This window comes from Aquila chrysaetos, chromosome 4, assembly GCF_900496995.4.
Source record: "Aquila chrysaetos chrysaetos chromosome 4, bAquChr1.4, whole genome shotgun sequence".
Taxonomy (NCBI): domain Eukaryota; kingdom Metazoa; phylum Chordata; class Aves; order Accipitriformes; family Accipitridae; genus Aquila; species Aquila chrysaetos.
In genome coordinates, this window is record NC_044007.1 from 559,369 (window position 1) to 572,474 (window position 13,106).

At 59.1% G+C, this 13,106-nt stretch overlaps 1 protein-coding gene across 1 annotated transcript; it reads left to right on the forward strand.

The window, feature by feature from the left end:
- Positions 1-265: 265 nt before the first annotated feature.
- On the forward strand, positions 266-12,885 carry MAF1 (MAF1 homolog, negative regulator of RNA polymerase III). Its single transcript, XM_030012336.2, has 8 exons — positions 266-581; positions 3,422-3,560; positions 6,973-7,101; positions 7,958-8,123; positions 9,158-9,279; positions 9,829-9,948; positions 10,471-10,590; positions 10,853-12,885. The coding sequence occupies exons 2-8, from the start codon at positions 3,478-3,480 to the stop codon at positions 10,872-10,874; spliced, it is 762 nt and encodes a 253-aa protein (XP_029868196.1). The 5' UTR covers positions 266-581; positions 3,422-3,477; the 3' UTR covers positions 10,875-12,885.
- Positions 12,886-13,106: the final 221 nt, after the last annotated feature.

Below are 13,106 nucleotides of genomic sequence, written 5' to 3' on the forward strand. Positions count from 1 at the left end.
CCCTGCGAGCGCAGCGCCCCGCCGAGCCGGGTGGGGGCGCCGCGCACACCCCTGGCATGATTGACAGCCGCTCCCCCCGTCTTTGTCCCCGGCGGCCAATCAGGACCCCGAGCGCTCCAGCCTGTGGGAGGAGCCTCGGGCCTGTCCCCTCGGAGGGCGGGCGCGCTGCCCTGACTGACGTCCTTCTCAGCCAACGGGAGAGGAGGTCCGCGGCGATTGCCAGGGCCGCCCTCCAATGGGGAGGAGCGGGCTGTCAGCCGCCGCTCGGGACGGACGGGCCGCGGGTGGGGCCTCGCCGCTTGTTGTCGTCCGGTGCCCGAGGAGAGGGTCGGCCGCTCGCTCGCTCGCTCGCCCCGGGGGACTCCCAGGTCTCGCTCAGCCGCTCGCTCCGTCCCGAGCAGTCGGGGACATGTCGAGGTGGGCGGAGGCCCGGTGGGCCGGCGCCAGACGGCGGACGGCGGCCGAGGCACACGCGCCCTCCTCGAGCTTTCCCCGGAGACGCCTCCCTTTACAAACGCCCCGAGCTTGAAGGAGCTGTCACGGCGAGGAGGCCCCGCCGGGACCGAGAGCAGGAAACGCCGGTAAGCCCCTTCCCACCGCCGCCCCCTCTCGTCCCTTCGGAGAACACCACCACCCCCCCCCCCGCGGACTACATCTCCCAGAGTGCACTGCGGTAGCGCGCAGCGCCCGGGCCGCGCCTGGGCCGCGCGGGGCATGCTGGGAGCTGTAGTCCTTAAGGGCGGGCGGCCCGCCGCGCGGGGCATGCCGGGACGGCGCTGCCTTTCCCTGTCACCTTCAGGGCCTCGCCACCTCCTGCCCCGCGTTTGTCCCCCTGACACACCCCCCCCCCAAAAAAAAACCTTCGGATAAAGCTGCTTTAAATTTAAAAATTAACCCTATGTAACTTCGGGGGATGTTCTCCACCTGCTTCCACCGTCCTGGTTTGTTGGGTGCTGAGTCGGCCCCGCGGTGAGGAAGGAGACGGAGCCGTGGTTTCAAGGCCAGGTATGGCCTACCTTGGTGTTGACTGGCACCGTAGCTGGCAAATCTCTCTGCCCTTGCTTCCACTGGTGCCAAAGCAGGGTTGAACGCCCCACTGAACACCTTTTGACCGCAGCTCGGGTTAACGGTGTTTTTATTCCGCCACCCAAGGTAGCGGCTCCGCCTGTGCTGGGGTAAAAAACAAAAAAAAAACAAAACAAAACAAAAAATCCATATCATGTAAAATTCCCGCTGTACATGAAGCGATCTGTTGTTTTCCAGCATTGAAAGCAGGCTGAGCTTTTGCTCGTGTTAGTCCTTCCCATCTCATCGTTGGCAGGTCTTTTGCTCTGATCCGAAATGGGCTGGCACATCGTCCCAGCTCCCACCCACAGAGCGATTCTTCGGTGGGAAATGGCCACCAGCTCTGGATTTCGTGGTGTCTGCGTCCTTTCTCTGGCGATGGCAGCTTTACAGAGCACAAGGAGCAGAGCTCACTGCCTTTGTGCAGCTCCTGCTCGCTGTGCAAGCCCTGCAGAACAAGGGGTTGGGCGCTGGGGCAGGTTTCAGTGTCCGAGGGACCTGTCAGCTCAGGGTTTCAGAGCAGCATCTTTGCTCGAGCAGCATGACTCCTCCGGGTTGCTGGTTTATTGCGAACACTCAAGTTGCACGGTGCCTTTTGCATCATTAAAGAGGTGCTGGGGAGTGCTGCCAGCCGGTCTCTGTGCCGGGAGAGGGAGATGTGCTTGTGGTGTGAGGACGCTCCAGCAAATGTTTCGCTTTCTGCCCCTGGTCCTTTCGCATTGGCATTTTTCCCCCAGTTTTCCCTTCTCCATCTTCCTAAGTCTGTTCCTGGGCTCATATCTCTCTCCTTTCAGTCACAGCAAGAGAGAAAAGGTCGGGCCGGTACAGGGGCTGCTGCAGAAAAGCCTGGTTTTCCCTGATGTGGAAGACTGCCCTAGACCAGGGAGCTGACAGGCCAAATATTGGTGCTTTAACAAGCTGAAAGAAATCAGAGACCTGTACAAAAGGATGTCAGAGTGGTGGGAACTTGCTGTTCATTTGTGCCTGGGGGGAATTGCTTTCCCGCTTGGAGGGCTATCGATCCCTACGAGAGCCAATATTTGATGCTGGATGGGGGTTGCGGAGCCATTTTCTGCTCTCTGGGGCGTGGGAAGAGCTGTCTGCTGCTTTCCCAGTCACAGGATGGGGCGGGGGGGTTTGCCAGCACCGGTTAGCTTGGGCTGTTCTGATCTGCGGCTCGGGGTTGTGGTAAATGCTGAAGCTGCCTCGTAGAGACGGCGTTTACTTTAGCGTCGCTTTGACTTGCACATCATCAGGTTTAGTCATGATGGGTATCGTCACAGTAAGAGTATCCCTGGCCCTGCCGCGGTGTCGGTGCCGTGGTCATGCAGCGGTGTCACCGGCACGCAGCATCCCCTTCCCGCCTGCAGTCCTAAAACTGAAGGGCCAGGAGTCGTTCCTTCTCCGACCCCGTCATGGTGGCCAGGACGGGGGGACGCCTGTCTTCCCTGGGAGGCCTGGAAGGGGCTGCCGCTTCCCAAAAGCCCTGGCATCGTTTCCGAGAGCTCTGGCATCGCTTCCCCGCCTGTTTACAGCTTCTCCTGTTACAGACCCGGAGAGGCCCCGAGCTGGGGAGGGAGTGTGGGCTGGGGCCGGGCTGCCTCCCCAGCTTCGCTTCCAGCAAGCTGCCCGTCCCTGTCCCTCTGGGGTGACGCTGCCCTGCCTGGAAATAGCAGCTGAAGGCTGCTGTCCTCCCCACAACTGGGGGGAACATTAACCAGTTAACCTGTCCCGGTGTCGGTCCTGCTCGCGGCCGAGGGCCCTGACAGACCGAGGGCCCTGACAGACCAGAGGAGGTGCAGCTCCCCGAAGGGCTGCCGCGGCCACCCCAGTCCTGCTGCCAGAGACCACCCTGGGGCCTGGCTGGGACGTCCGTGTCACTGCCAGCCCATGGCAGAGCAAGTGCTGCGTGCTTTTCCCTAGCTTTGAGGGAGAACAGTCCAGCCAAAAAAGGCTGATGACCTTCAGAAGTGAGGAGGGGAGCTTGGGAAATCCCTGGCAGAGCACACTGCTGAAGCGGTGTGTAGCTGCCGGTGTAGGTGATGCGGGCATGACCCCTGGTGCACGCTGCGGGTGAGCTCGCTCTTACTCATGCAGCCGAAGTCAGGCAGCGGTGCATAGGACAGGACCAGACGGGAGGTGCAGGTGCCGATCTGGGGCTGCTGTCGCTCTTTTGGCTTTGTGACTTTCCCACTGCCCTGCCTCTGCGCTGCCTTCTGAGCGTAGAATCGTTTAGGTTGGAAAAGACCCTTAAGATCATTGAGTCCGAGGTCCTGACAGGGCTGGCCAAACTGCAGCCCTGCTGGGCGACCTCGGGCTTCTCCCTCCCCAGCTGCAAGGATCTCTCTCTTTGCAGGATACGCACGCTTTGCAGCAGCTGTTGCACAGGGAATCGCTCCAGAAGCCGAGACAATGAAGCTGTTGGAGAACTCAAGTTTTGAAGCAATAAACTCCCAGCTGACGGTGGAGACGGGAGATGCTCACATCATCGGCAGGTGAGTGCTGGCAGCTGCCTGCTTTCTGTCGGGGAAGCAGGGCTGCTTTCTCAGGCTTTTCCCGAGAACAGTGTCAAAAGTTGTTGCAGTCTGGCAGTATCAGCGGTCCATCCTCGATCCTGCCGGAACAGACTGCTGACTCTCTGTGGAGCTTGGCTCTGGAGCAGGAACTTCTGTGATTTTCCATTGTCATTTCCTTCTGGGGACAGGGAAGGCCGGCTGCGATCCTGTCCAGCGCTTGCTGCCAGCACGCTCTGCGCTCAAGACATGCGCTGCGCAGTCGAGTGAGCGGGCATGATACTGGTGCTGGGTAACGGAGGAGCCAGAGGAGAGGCCGTGCTTGCTAGTGCCCATGCTCTGGTCTCACATCACTACTCCCACTGCAGCCCCCCACACACTTGCTAACGAGCAGGTCTGTGGCTTTGCCCCCATACTGCTGGGCTGTAGAGCCTGGCCCGCAGCCCAGTCAGGAGACTGGGGGGCATCTTGTCCCGGGACAAGGACTGTGTGGGGCGTGCTGGGCCCTGAAGCGAGGTGTGGCATGCAATGGGACAAGATGCAAGGTGTGAGAGCTCAGAAGTTTGTTACGGACAAAGAGGAGACACACTGTGTATGTACAAAGCCAACCATCTCTTATTAGTATAATTGAAATTATTCAGTAATCTTCTTATTCAAGTCATTATTAGTCTACATCTAATTATTACAGAGGACAAATGATAATGCAGTATAGAGAAAGCTCAACAATATTAATAACGCAATTTAATTGCAACACGCACACAAACTCTTTAGTTTCGGTCCTTTTTTCCAGCAGTAATGCTCCCCTCCCACTGCTCTGCCAGCTCTTAAAGTTGGCGGCTTTGTTCTGCCAGGGAGGGTAACGGGTGAGCTGTTGGCATCCGGTCCTTCCCCGGGAAGAAGATGATGTTCACACTGTTGATTTCTCCTTCCTCGCTCTAGGATCCACGTGGGGTCATTTTTATATGTTCACTAGCACAATTCTACACCTCTGCTCTTTCTTCCTTGGTCTGCAGCTCTGTGTTACAGCTGAATTTACTCTGCTTGGTGCCTTTTCTCTATGCTAGAAACTATTCTTTTGTCCTCTTTGCTGCCCCTAAAACCAGTTTTGTCCCAGTCCAGGTCTCCATTTCTCTAGCTGACCACTGGTGAGCTGTTCCTAGCTTCCTCCGGTGCCAGCCTGTGCCCCATCTTGTACCATCCCTGCCTGCACTCCTCCACACCGCCCCCCATGCCTCCATCTCTCTGGGCTGCTGTACCAGGCGCCTGTTCCTCTATGTCCTTACGCCAAGAGCTGTAAATGTCCCATTCTGCACACAGCAGTTGCCCATCACTGCTGCCTATGATGGTGGTGACTCCTCACGGACCCAGGTTGTGGTAGAACAACTCAGCCACAGGCAATTGGTCACGTAGAGAAACACTCTCACAGCCAGACCACGTAAAGGAAAGCTGCAGGTGCCTGGGGGAGGCTCAGCCAGAGCAGGCATGGCAAGCCTCTGTCCTGAGGCCTTGCAAACTCAGTACAGAGCTCACCAGCAGCGGTGACGCTATGTTACAGGGCTGTGCGGTGGTAGAGGTTCTGGGGACTCTCATGGCTGAGGCTGCTGGTCCTGCAGCTTTCTGGACATAAATACAGACCTGGTGAACTTGGTCATTTCTCTTTACTTTGCTTACAAGGGACGCAGGTGCTGAGGTGGGCCAGGAAGGGAGATTGATTCATCTCTGGCTGCAGTTGCCACCTCTTTCCCTTGGTCATTTTGGTGCCGTTTCCATGAGATTGCTGCTTAAAACACTGAGCAGCGTCTCCTCCCGAAGCAGAGGACTGGGAACAACCCACACCTGGTGCTGGTGGGTCCAGTGGCTTTGGGGAGCTTCTTCCTGCAGTCCTTGGTCTTCTCCTCTCTGGGGCAGGGAGGTTCCTGCCAACCTCCGAGCAGCCCCCTGGGGAACCCCAGAAAGGAGCGGTGTTGGGACGATTCGAGGAACTTCCTCACCAATCACCGAGCAGCTCGAAAATCTGGAAGGAGCTTTCTGTTTGAATTGTGGGTGTGATGCCTGGGCAGGCGCTTGGCTGCCTGGCAGTCCGTGGGGTTGTCTTGCCCCCCCAGCTTCCGTGGGGCCACCACAGGCTGGGATCAAGTAAAGCTGATCACCTTGGGGGGGACCAGAGTGCTTTTCTGTACAGTTCATTCATCAAATCATAGAATGGTTTGGGTTGGAAGAGACCTTCAAAGGTCATCTAGTCCAACCCCCCTGCAATAAGCAGGGACATCTTCAACTAGATCAGGTTGCTCAGAGCCCTGGCCAACCTGACCTGCAATGTTTCCAGGGCTGGGGCATCTACCACCTCTCTGGGCAACCTGGGCCAGTGTTTCACCACCCTCATTGTAAAAAATTTCTTCCTTAGATCTAGTCTGAATCTCCCCTCTTTTAGTTTAAAACCATTACCCCTTGTCCTATTGCTACAGGCACTACTAAAGAGTCTGTCCCCATCTTTCTTACAAGCTCCCTTTAAGTACTGAAAGGCCACAATAAGGTCTCCCTGGAGCCTTCTCTTCTCCAGGCTGAACAACCCCAACTCTCTCAGCCTTTCCTCACAGCAGAGGTGTTCCAGCCCTCGGACCATTCCCGTGTCCCTCCTCTGGACCCGCTCCAACAGGTCCGTGTCTGTCTGGTGCTGGGGACCCCAGAGCTGGACGCAGTGCTCCAGGGGGGTCTCACCAGAGCGGAGCAGAGGGGCAGAATCCCCTCCCTCGACCTGCTGGCCACGCTGCTCTGGATGCAGCCCGGGATACACTTGGCTTTCTGGGCTGCGAGTGCCCATTGCTGGCTCACGTCCAGTTTTTCATCCACAATTGTTCTGCTGGAGCTGGGCAATGGGACCTACCAGTCACTGGGAAAAGCTTTTCGGGTACCTCTCACAGGTTCCTTCTGGCCGTGCAGCATGCATCGACGCTCAGCAGCTCAGGAGCTGGCAGCCGTCTTGGCTCAGGGCAGCAGTGAGAACCTCTTCTGCTGGGCTGGCTGCGAGGGAGTTGGTCCTTTGCCAGCTGTGGACCTATTTTTGGTCCTGGCTGAAGGGTTCCTTTTCGGGCTTACTGCTGGCATCGGTTTGGCTTGCTGTGCCGAGACAGGACACCACAGCAGTGAGGCACACTTTCTGCTTCTCTTTTCTGACCTTCCCCTGCTAGCAGCGATGGAGGCTGCACAGGGAGAGCTTGTTGGGATGGCTCTGATGCCCCTGGAAGAGCTATTCAGCTCAGCCAGCCTCTTCTGTGTCTCCTTGGGGTAAACATCTATATCTCCATGCATACATACCTACATACGTGTAAGGAAGTGGGTTTGTGGCAGCTGGTGGCTGGGCTGGCCTCAGTCGTGGTGCTGTGTGTCTCCACAGGATCGAGAGCTACTCATGCAAGATGGCTGGTGATGACAAGCACATGTTCAAGCAGTTCTGCCAGGAGGGCCAGCCGCACGTCCTGGAGGCCCTGTCACCTCCTCAGACCACGGGGATCAGCCCCAGCAGGTACCATGGGCTGGGGGTAGTTGTCTGCTGTGCTCTGCACCACAGGCAGCAGCAGTGTGTCTGGGGGGGGGGTGTTGGGATTCGTGGAGGGAAGGACCCTTCGTTGGTAGCTGGCCTCATTTCTGTGGCCATGGGCTGGCTGCTCTGCTTGTTCATAGAATCACAGAATCATTGAGGTTGGAAAAGACCTTTAAGATCATCGAGTCCAGCCGTGAACCCAACACTGCCAAGTCCACCACTAAACCATGTCCCTAGTCACCACGTCTATGCATCTTTTAAATACCTCCCAGGATGGTGACTCCACCACTTCCCTGGGCAGCCTGTTCCAATGCTTGGCAACCCTTTTGGTGAAGAAATTATTCCTAATATCCAATTTAAACCTCCCCTGGCGCAACTTGACGCCATTTACTCTTGTCCTGTTGCTTGTTACTTGGAAGAAGAGACCAACTCCCACCTCACTACAACCTCCTTTCAGGTAGTTGTAGAGAGCGATAAGGTCTCCTCTGAGCCTCCTTTTCTTCAGGCTAAACAACCCCAGTTCCCTCAGCCGCTCCTCATAAGACTTGTGCTCCAGGACCTTCACCAGCTTCGTTACCCTTCTCTGGACATGCTCCAGCACCTCAGTGTCTTTCTTGTAGTGAGGGGCCCAAAACTGAACACAGTGTTTGAGGTGCGGCCTCACCAGTGCCGAGTGCAGGGCGACGATCCCTTCCCTAGTCCTGCTGGCCACATGATTTCTGATGCAAGCCAGGATGCTCTTGGCTTTCTTAGCCACCTGGGCACACAGCCGGCTTATATTCAGTGTTGGCCCGGGCTGTGCCGGTGACACTGCTAACCCTGCCAATCTGCCTCTCAGGCTCAGTAAAAGTCAGAGCGGTGATGAGGAGGGACCACTGAGCGACAAGTGCAGCCGCAAGACCCTCTTCTACCTGATAGCGACGCTCAACGAGTCCTTCCGCCCAGACTATGACTTCAGCGCTGCCAAGAGCCACGAGTTCAGCCGGGAGCCAAGCCTCAACTGGGTATGTGAGCAAAGCGCCCTGAGGCAGGGCAGGTCCTGCACCCCCTGCATGGACAGCCTGCCGTGCTGCCTGCCTCTGTCCTGGAAGAGAAGGCAGCTTGGATCTGGTGGGCGAGTCTGCGGTTCTCCAGGGAGCCCCACAGCGCTGCTGTGATCCCGGGTAGCTGTTCCCAGGGCATTCCTTACTCCTTCCTCCAGCAGTGACAGCCCTAGGATGAGGTAGTCCTCGTCCTTCCCAGGAAGAGGTTTGTGGGGTGCCTTTTCCAACAGCCGTCCTGGGGTGGTTTCCTTCAGCAGCACCAGCAGCAGCCTTGCTCTTTGCTCCTCTTTGGCAATGGCCTCTCGTGAGCAGGGTTTTCCATGCCAGCCTTGGTTAGGCCGCTCTTTCTCGGGGCAGGTATTTAGAGGAAGGAAGGGTGAGGGAAGCGTCAGTGGCTTGAGTCCTTCCTGCAAAGGACTTCCAGGTCTGCTACCCAGTGCTTTCATCCCTGTGCCCATAGTGCTGGTGGCCAGATGCTGCTTTACCTTGCACTGGACAGAGGGCTGGCTCTGCTGGGCCTCCCAGGTTCTGATCTGAGCGTGCAGGTGCCAGAGCCTCATGTCTGTCTGTCTGTCTGTCTGTCTCCTGGCTGTCAGGGTCCAGCAAGGCTGCCCTTGTCAAGGGGGCAGATGGAGCAGGAAGCATCCTCTCTGACCGGGGAAGTTTGCCCCATTTGCAGAGAGCCTTCGAGGAAGCCACGCTTTTTGTTGGGAGAGACTTGGGCTTCCTGTGCCCCACAGATCCTCTGATGGGTTTTTCCTCTCCAGTTGTGTTGCTTCCCTGCCGCCTGTCTCCTTGCTTCCACCTCAGGGCCCTGAATCTAGCACAGCAGCATCTGGCCATCTTGCTTCTCCCCCTCCACGGTCATTGTCAGGCTCTGGCATCTCCTCTCGGTGGAGGAGGGATGGGGAGGATGAGCTGCATGGAGCATGGGAGGGAGGAGGGCAGGCAGCAGGTCTTCTGCTCCTCTCATGGACCCGGCTCGGTCTCTCTAGGTGGTGAACGCTGTCAACTGCAGCCTCTTCTCTGCCGTTCGGGAAGATTTCAATGCCCTGAAGCCACACCTGTGGGACGCAGTCGACGAGGAGATCTGTCTTTCGGAGTGTGACATCTACAGGTAACGGGGCAAGCGCTCACCCCTGGGCCTAGATCCTGGTCCCTTTCATGCATGCAATGACCTGCAGAGAAACAGAGTTATTTTTCAATAAAAGGTTATGTTTTGGCACGCTCACCTGCCTGTGTGTGAGGACTTCCCACTGGAGCGGGGCAGGGTGTCTCCTCACCAGAGTTCGCTGGCTCCCGGCTCCTTGCCCGTGGAAGGGGAACCGCTGCTGCCGTCCCCTCCCACGCAGGACTTCCACGCCCTGGAAATCTGCGCCCCAGGCAGCAGCAGCTGCGCTGGCTGGGTCTCGCCCTCCTTCCAAAGCCAGCCCAAGGGCACGGGGTGGTTCCTGCCACCCATGCAGCCTGGCTGACTAGACTGACTAGCCCTGTGCTGCCTGGCTCTGAGGACGCTGACTCACTCCTGCCTGCTCTCTGCCCTTCCCCCGCCCCGAGGCAGCTCTCCCTCTTTCCTTCCTCCGACGTACAGCTGGGCCAAAAACGGGGTTGGCGCAGGGAGCAGAGTCTGGCATGGTGTTTCTCATGCCTCCACTTGCTGTTGCAGCTACAACCCCGACCTGGATTCAGACCCCTTTGGAGAGGACGGCAGCCTCTGGTCCTTCAACTACTTCTTTTACAACAAGAGGCTGAAGAGGATTGTCTTTTTTACCTGTCGTTCCATCAGGTCAGGCCACATGACATCTCTGAAGTCACCCTAAAAAAGAATCACCTTGCCGGATCCCTGCAGGGGAGGAACCTTTGGCCCTCACTGGCCCCTCAGCTGGGTGCGGTAGATACATGCTCAGGAGCTGCCATCCCGGCACTGCTCCGGCACCGTTGCCTGCATGCCAGGTTGGCCAGGGAGAATGGAGCTCAACCAGAGCCCAGTTCCCTCCGTCCTCCCAAGACGCACGTCACCAAAGGACAAGCCGAAGGGACCTGTGGTCCCCAGGGAAGGGGTGGTCCTTCACCTGGCACCACGCTGCTCTTCACGGGCACGGAGGGGCACATATAGGGGGACAGTAACCCCTTGGGGGGCACTGCCCACGGCCAGCCCCTCCTTCCCGTGGGCTCGATTTGGATGCAGAGGAGACTCTTAGCAGGGACCTAAGCCCACTGGAGAGAGGAGCGGGATCTCCCCCGCGGACGCACCGTCGCAGAGGGGTGCCGGCTGGGCGCTTACATTGTGCTGCCCTTTTTCCTCCAGTGGGTATGCATACACGCGCTCGGAAGCTGGCAACGAGCTGGACATGGATCTTGGTGAAGAGGATGTGGAGGAGAAGAGGGGTGCCGGCGACACCGAGAGCGGCAGCATCGAGGAGGACAGGTGTGTGAACTCGGCACTCCGGCTTGGCCCAGCGTGCCGGCTGCAGGCTCCCGCTCCGAGGGGAGAGGAGCTCCGGCTCCTGCAGGGGGACAAGGGCCCCGGCCTGCTGGGCATGAAGTTTCTGCTCCGCTGCCTCGGGAGCGTGGCTTGGAGCTCGATGGGGCCGAGCTGCTCTCGCACCGAGCAGCGATGCTGCTCCCGCTGTGCCTCCTCCTGCCTCAGCGTGGCCGCAGAGCAGTAACGCCCGTGTGCTTGGTTACAGGTTGCAAGTTATTTGCATGTGAGTTTGCAGAACCGCTCCGAGGTGCCTGGCAGCCCTGCCGAACCGCCCTTCTGCCTGCGTCCCGCAGACGAGGCAGCCCCAAGCTCCCAAACTGCCCCCCACCCAGCAGCTGCGGCATCGCTCTGCCCAACACATACACTGGAGTACCCCAGGCATCTTGGAGCATGACAGACTGAAAGCAGCTGCGGCCTCCTGGCTGAAGACACGTCCCCTCGCTCTGGTGCTGCCGGCCAACCTCCCCTTTCCCCTCGCCCGTGGCTGCTGCAGCGCGGGCCGGGGCTCGCCGGACAGCTGTGTGGGAGCTCCGAGAAGCTTTGCTGCACTTTATCGCTGATCTCATTGGCTGCACTGACCTGCAAACTCCTCGTGGCGCTGAAGCCGGGCTGGATCTCCCTCGAGCACTTTTCTGGACTGGTTGTGACCCAGCAAACGCCGTCCGTCCACAGCACCGGCGGCAGCGGAGGGATGCCTCTGCCCGGCCTCCTCCGGAAGCAGCGTTGCTGAACTCCCCATGAACTGTCCTCAGCTCCTTCCCCAGAGAAGAGTCCATTTGTTTCAAAGAGGTTTGCTTTGCTCTTGCCCTCCCACAGTGGTTTTCTCTAGTGTTTTCGTTTTGTTGGTTGGTTGTTTTATCTTTGCTGGGTGGTGCCAGCGTCCTGCACTGGTCCTGTGCAGAGGGGTCCCACCAAGCAGTCCTGCGGGTGAACGCTGGACTGGACGCCTCAGCCCTTACCTCCCATGGTTTTATTTGGGGTTTTTTTTAAACCACAGCTGACTTTTGGCAGTCTGGAGGCCAGAGAGGTGCTGGAGCACGGTGGAGGAGCGGCCATGGTGCCGGAGCACGGCTTAGCCCTTGCCGGGGGCTGCGGTGTCTGTTTTTGTGTTGGGGGTGACCTCAGCCCATGGCAGGAGCGGGGAGCGGGGTGCTGCCGCTCCCACCCACGCTTTGGTTCAACCACATCTCCCCCCGTTCTCTCCGTCCCCCTCACCCAGCTGCTGCAGGGGCAGGTCCCCCCTCTCTGCCCAGGCACCCAGACTTTCAGGGGCCAAGATCCCCCCCTCCATATCCCAGCATGTGCTGTGTCAGGGCAGGGAGAACTCAGCTGAGCACGCACAAACGAGGGGCAGCAGCTGCCGCAGCATCTGAGCTGCCTCAAAACGCCTCCCAGCCCCTGAGAGGAGCCTGCGTTGGGCAGTGCTGTTGTCACAGGTCCTTGTCCCACCCGGGGCTGCCTGTGCCACCCCTGCCCCTCTGTCTGGGGGTCTGTTGGAGGGGTCTCCCTCGTCCCTCCCGCTGAGGGCTGAGTGGCTTTTGGAAGAGTCTGGCTGGGGAGGTGGAGCAGATGATGCCCCGAGGCTGGAGACTCCCGCTGCTGGGGGGCTTCCCCAAGGGGCTTCCCCACGTCCCTGCCCCACATCCCTGTCCTGTCCTGGGCTTGGTGGGAGGTGAGAGGCTCCAGGTGAGGTTGCAGACCCGGCTCCAGGCTCCGGCCAGGTCAGGCAGGGCCTTGGGCTGTGGAGGGAAGGCAGACAGACAGACAGACAGGTATCCCCACTCCTTCCCCCATTGTGGAGCATGCAGAGGTGGGCGCCGGCAGCAGCGTGGTGTTACTGATGGCGGCTCTCCCCGGCACCTCTCCCTCACTGTAACTCCTCAGAAGCTTGTTTTTAAGTGAGAGTTTGTTTCCTCATTGCTCTTCAGGACAGACCTGAGCCCCAGCCCCCTGCTGCCGCCCAGGGAGGGGTTTGCCTTTGGCTCCCATCACGCTGCCCCCTTCTCCCACCGTAGCTCGCAGGACCCTTGCACCTCCCTCTGCACCCACCTGGGCTCCCCGGGGCCCCGGCACGGCCTCTGCAGGGTGGGAGCAGGATTTGGCCCCATCCCATCTCTGCCATCCTTCGCCTCTCTACTAGCGCGCTGCTGTGGCTGCCTGCCCCGTTTGAACCCTGTCAGGGAACTTGGACTTCACGGCATAGCAATGTATCGTTACACCAATAAAGTTTTTCTGTGATTCGCCACCACTTCTTTCGGGGACCCCGTGTGGGGGGAGCCCGTCCCGCTGCGGCCACGGGGGGTGGCATCTGGGCTGCGGGATGTACCAGGGGGTCACACGGATTGGGGATGGCAGGGGGTCTCGGTCCTGCTGGGACCCGGGCTCCCCACCCCGGGACGCAGGCGCAGAGCCGGGGCCGTGCTGTGCCCAGTGTCCCTCTGCCACCACGCAGGAGCTGG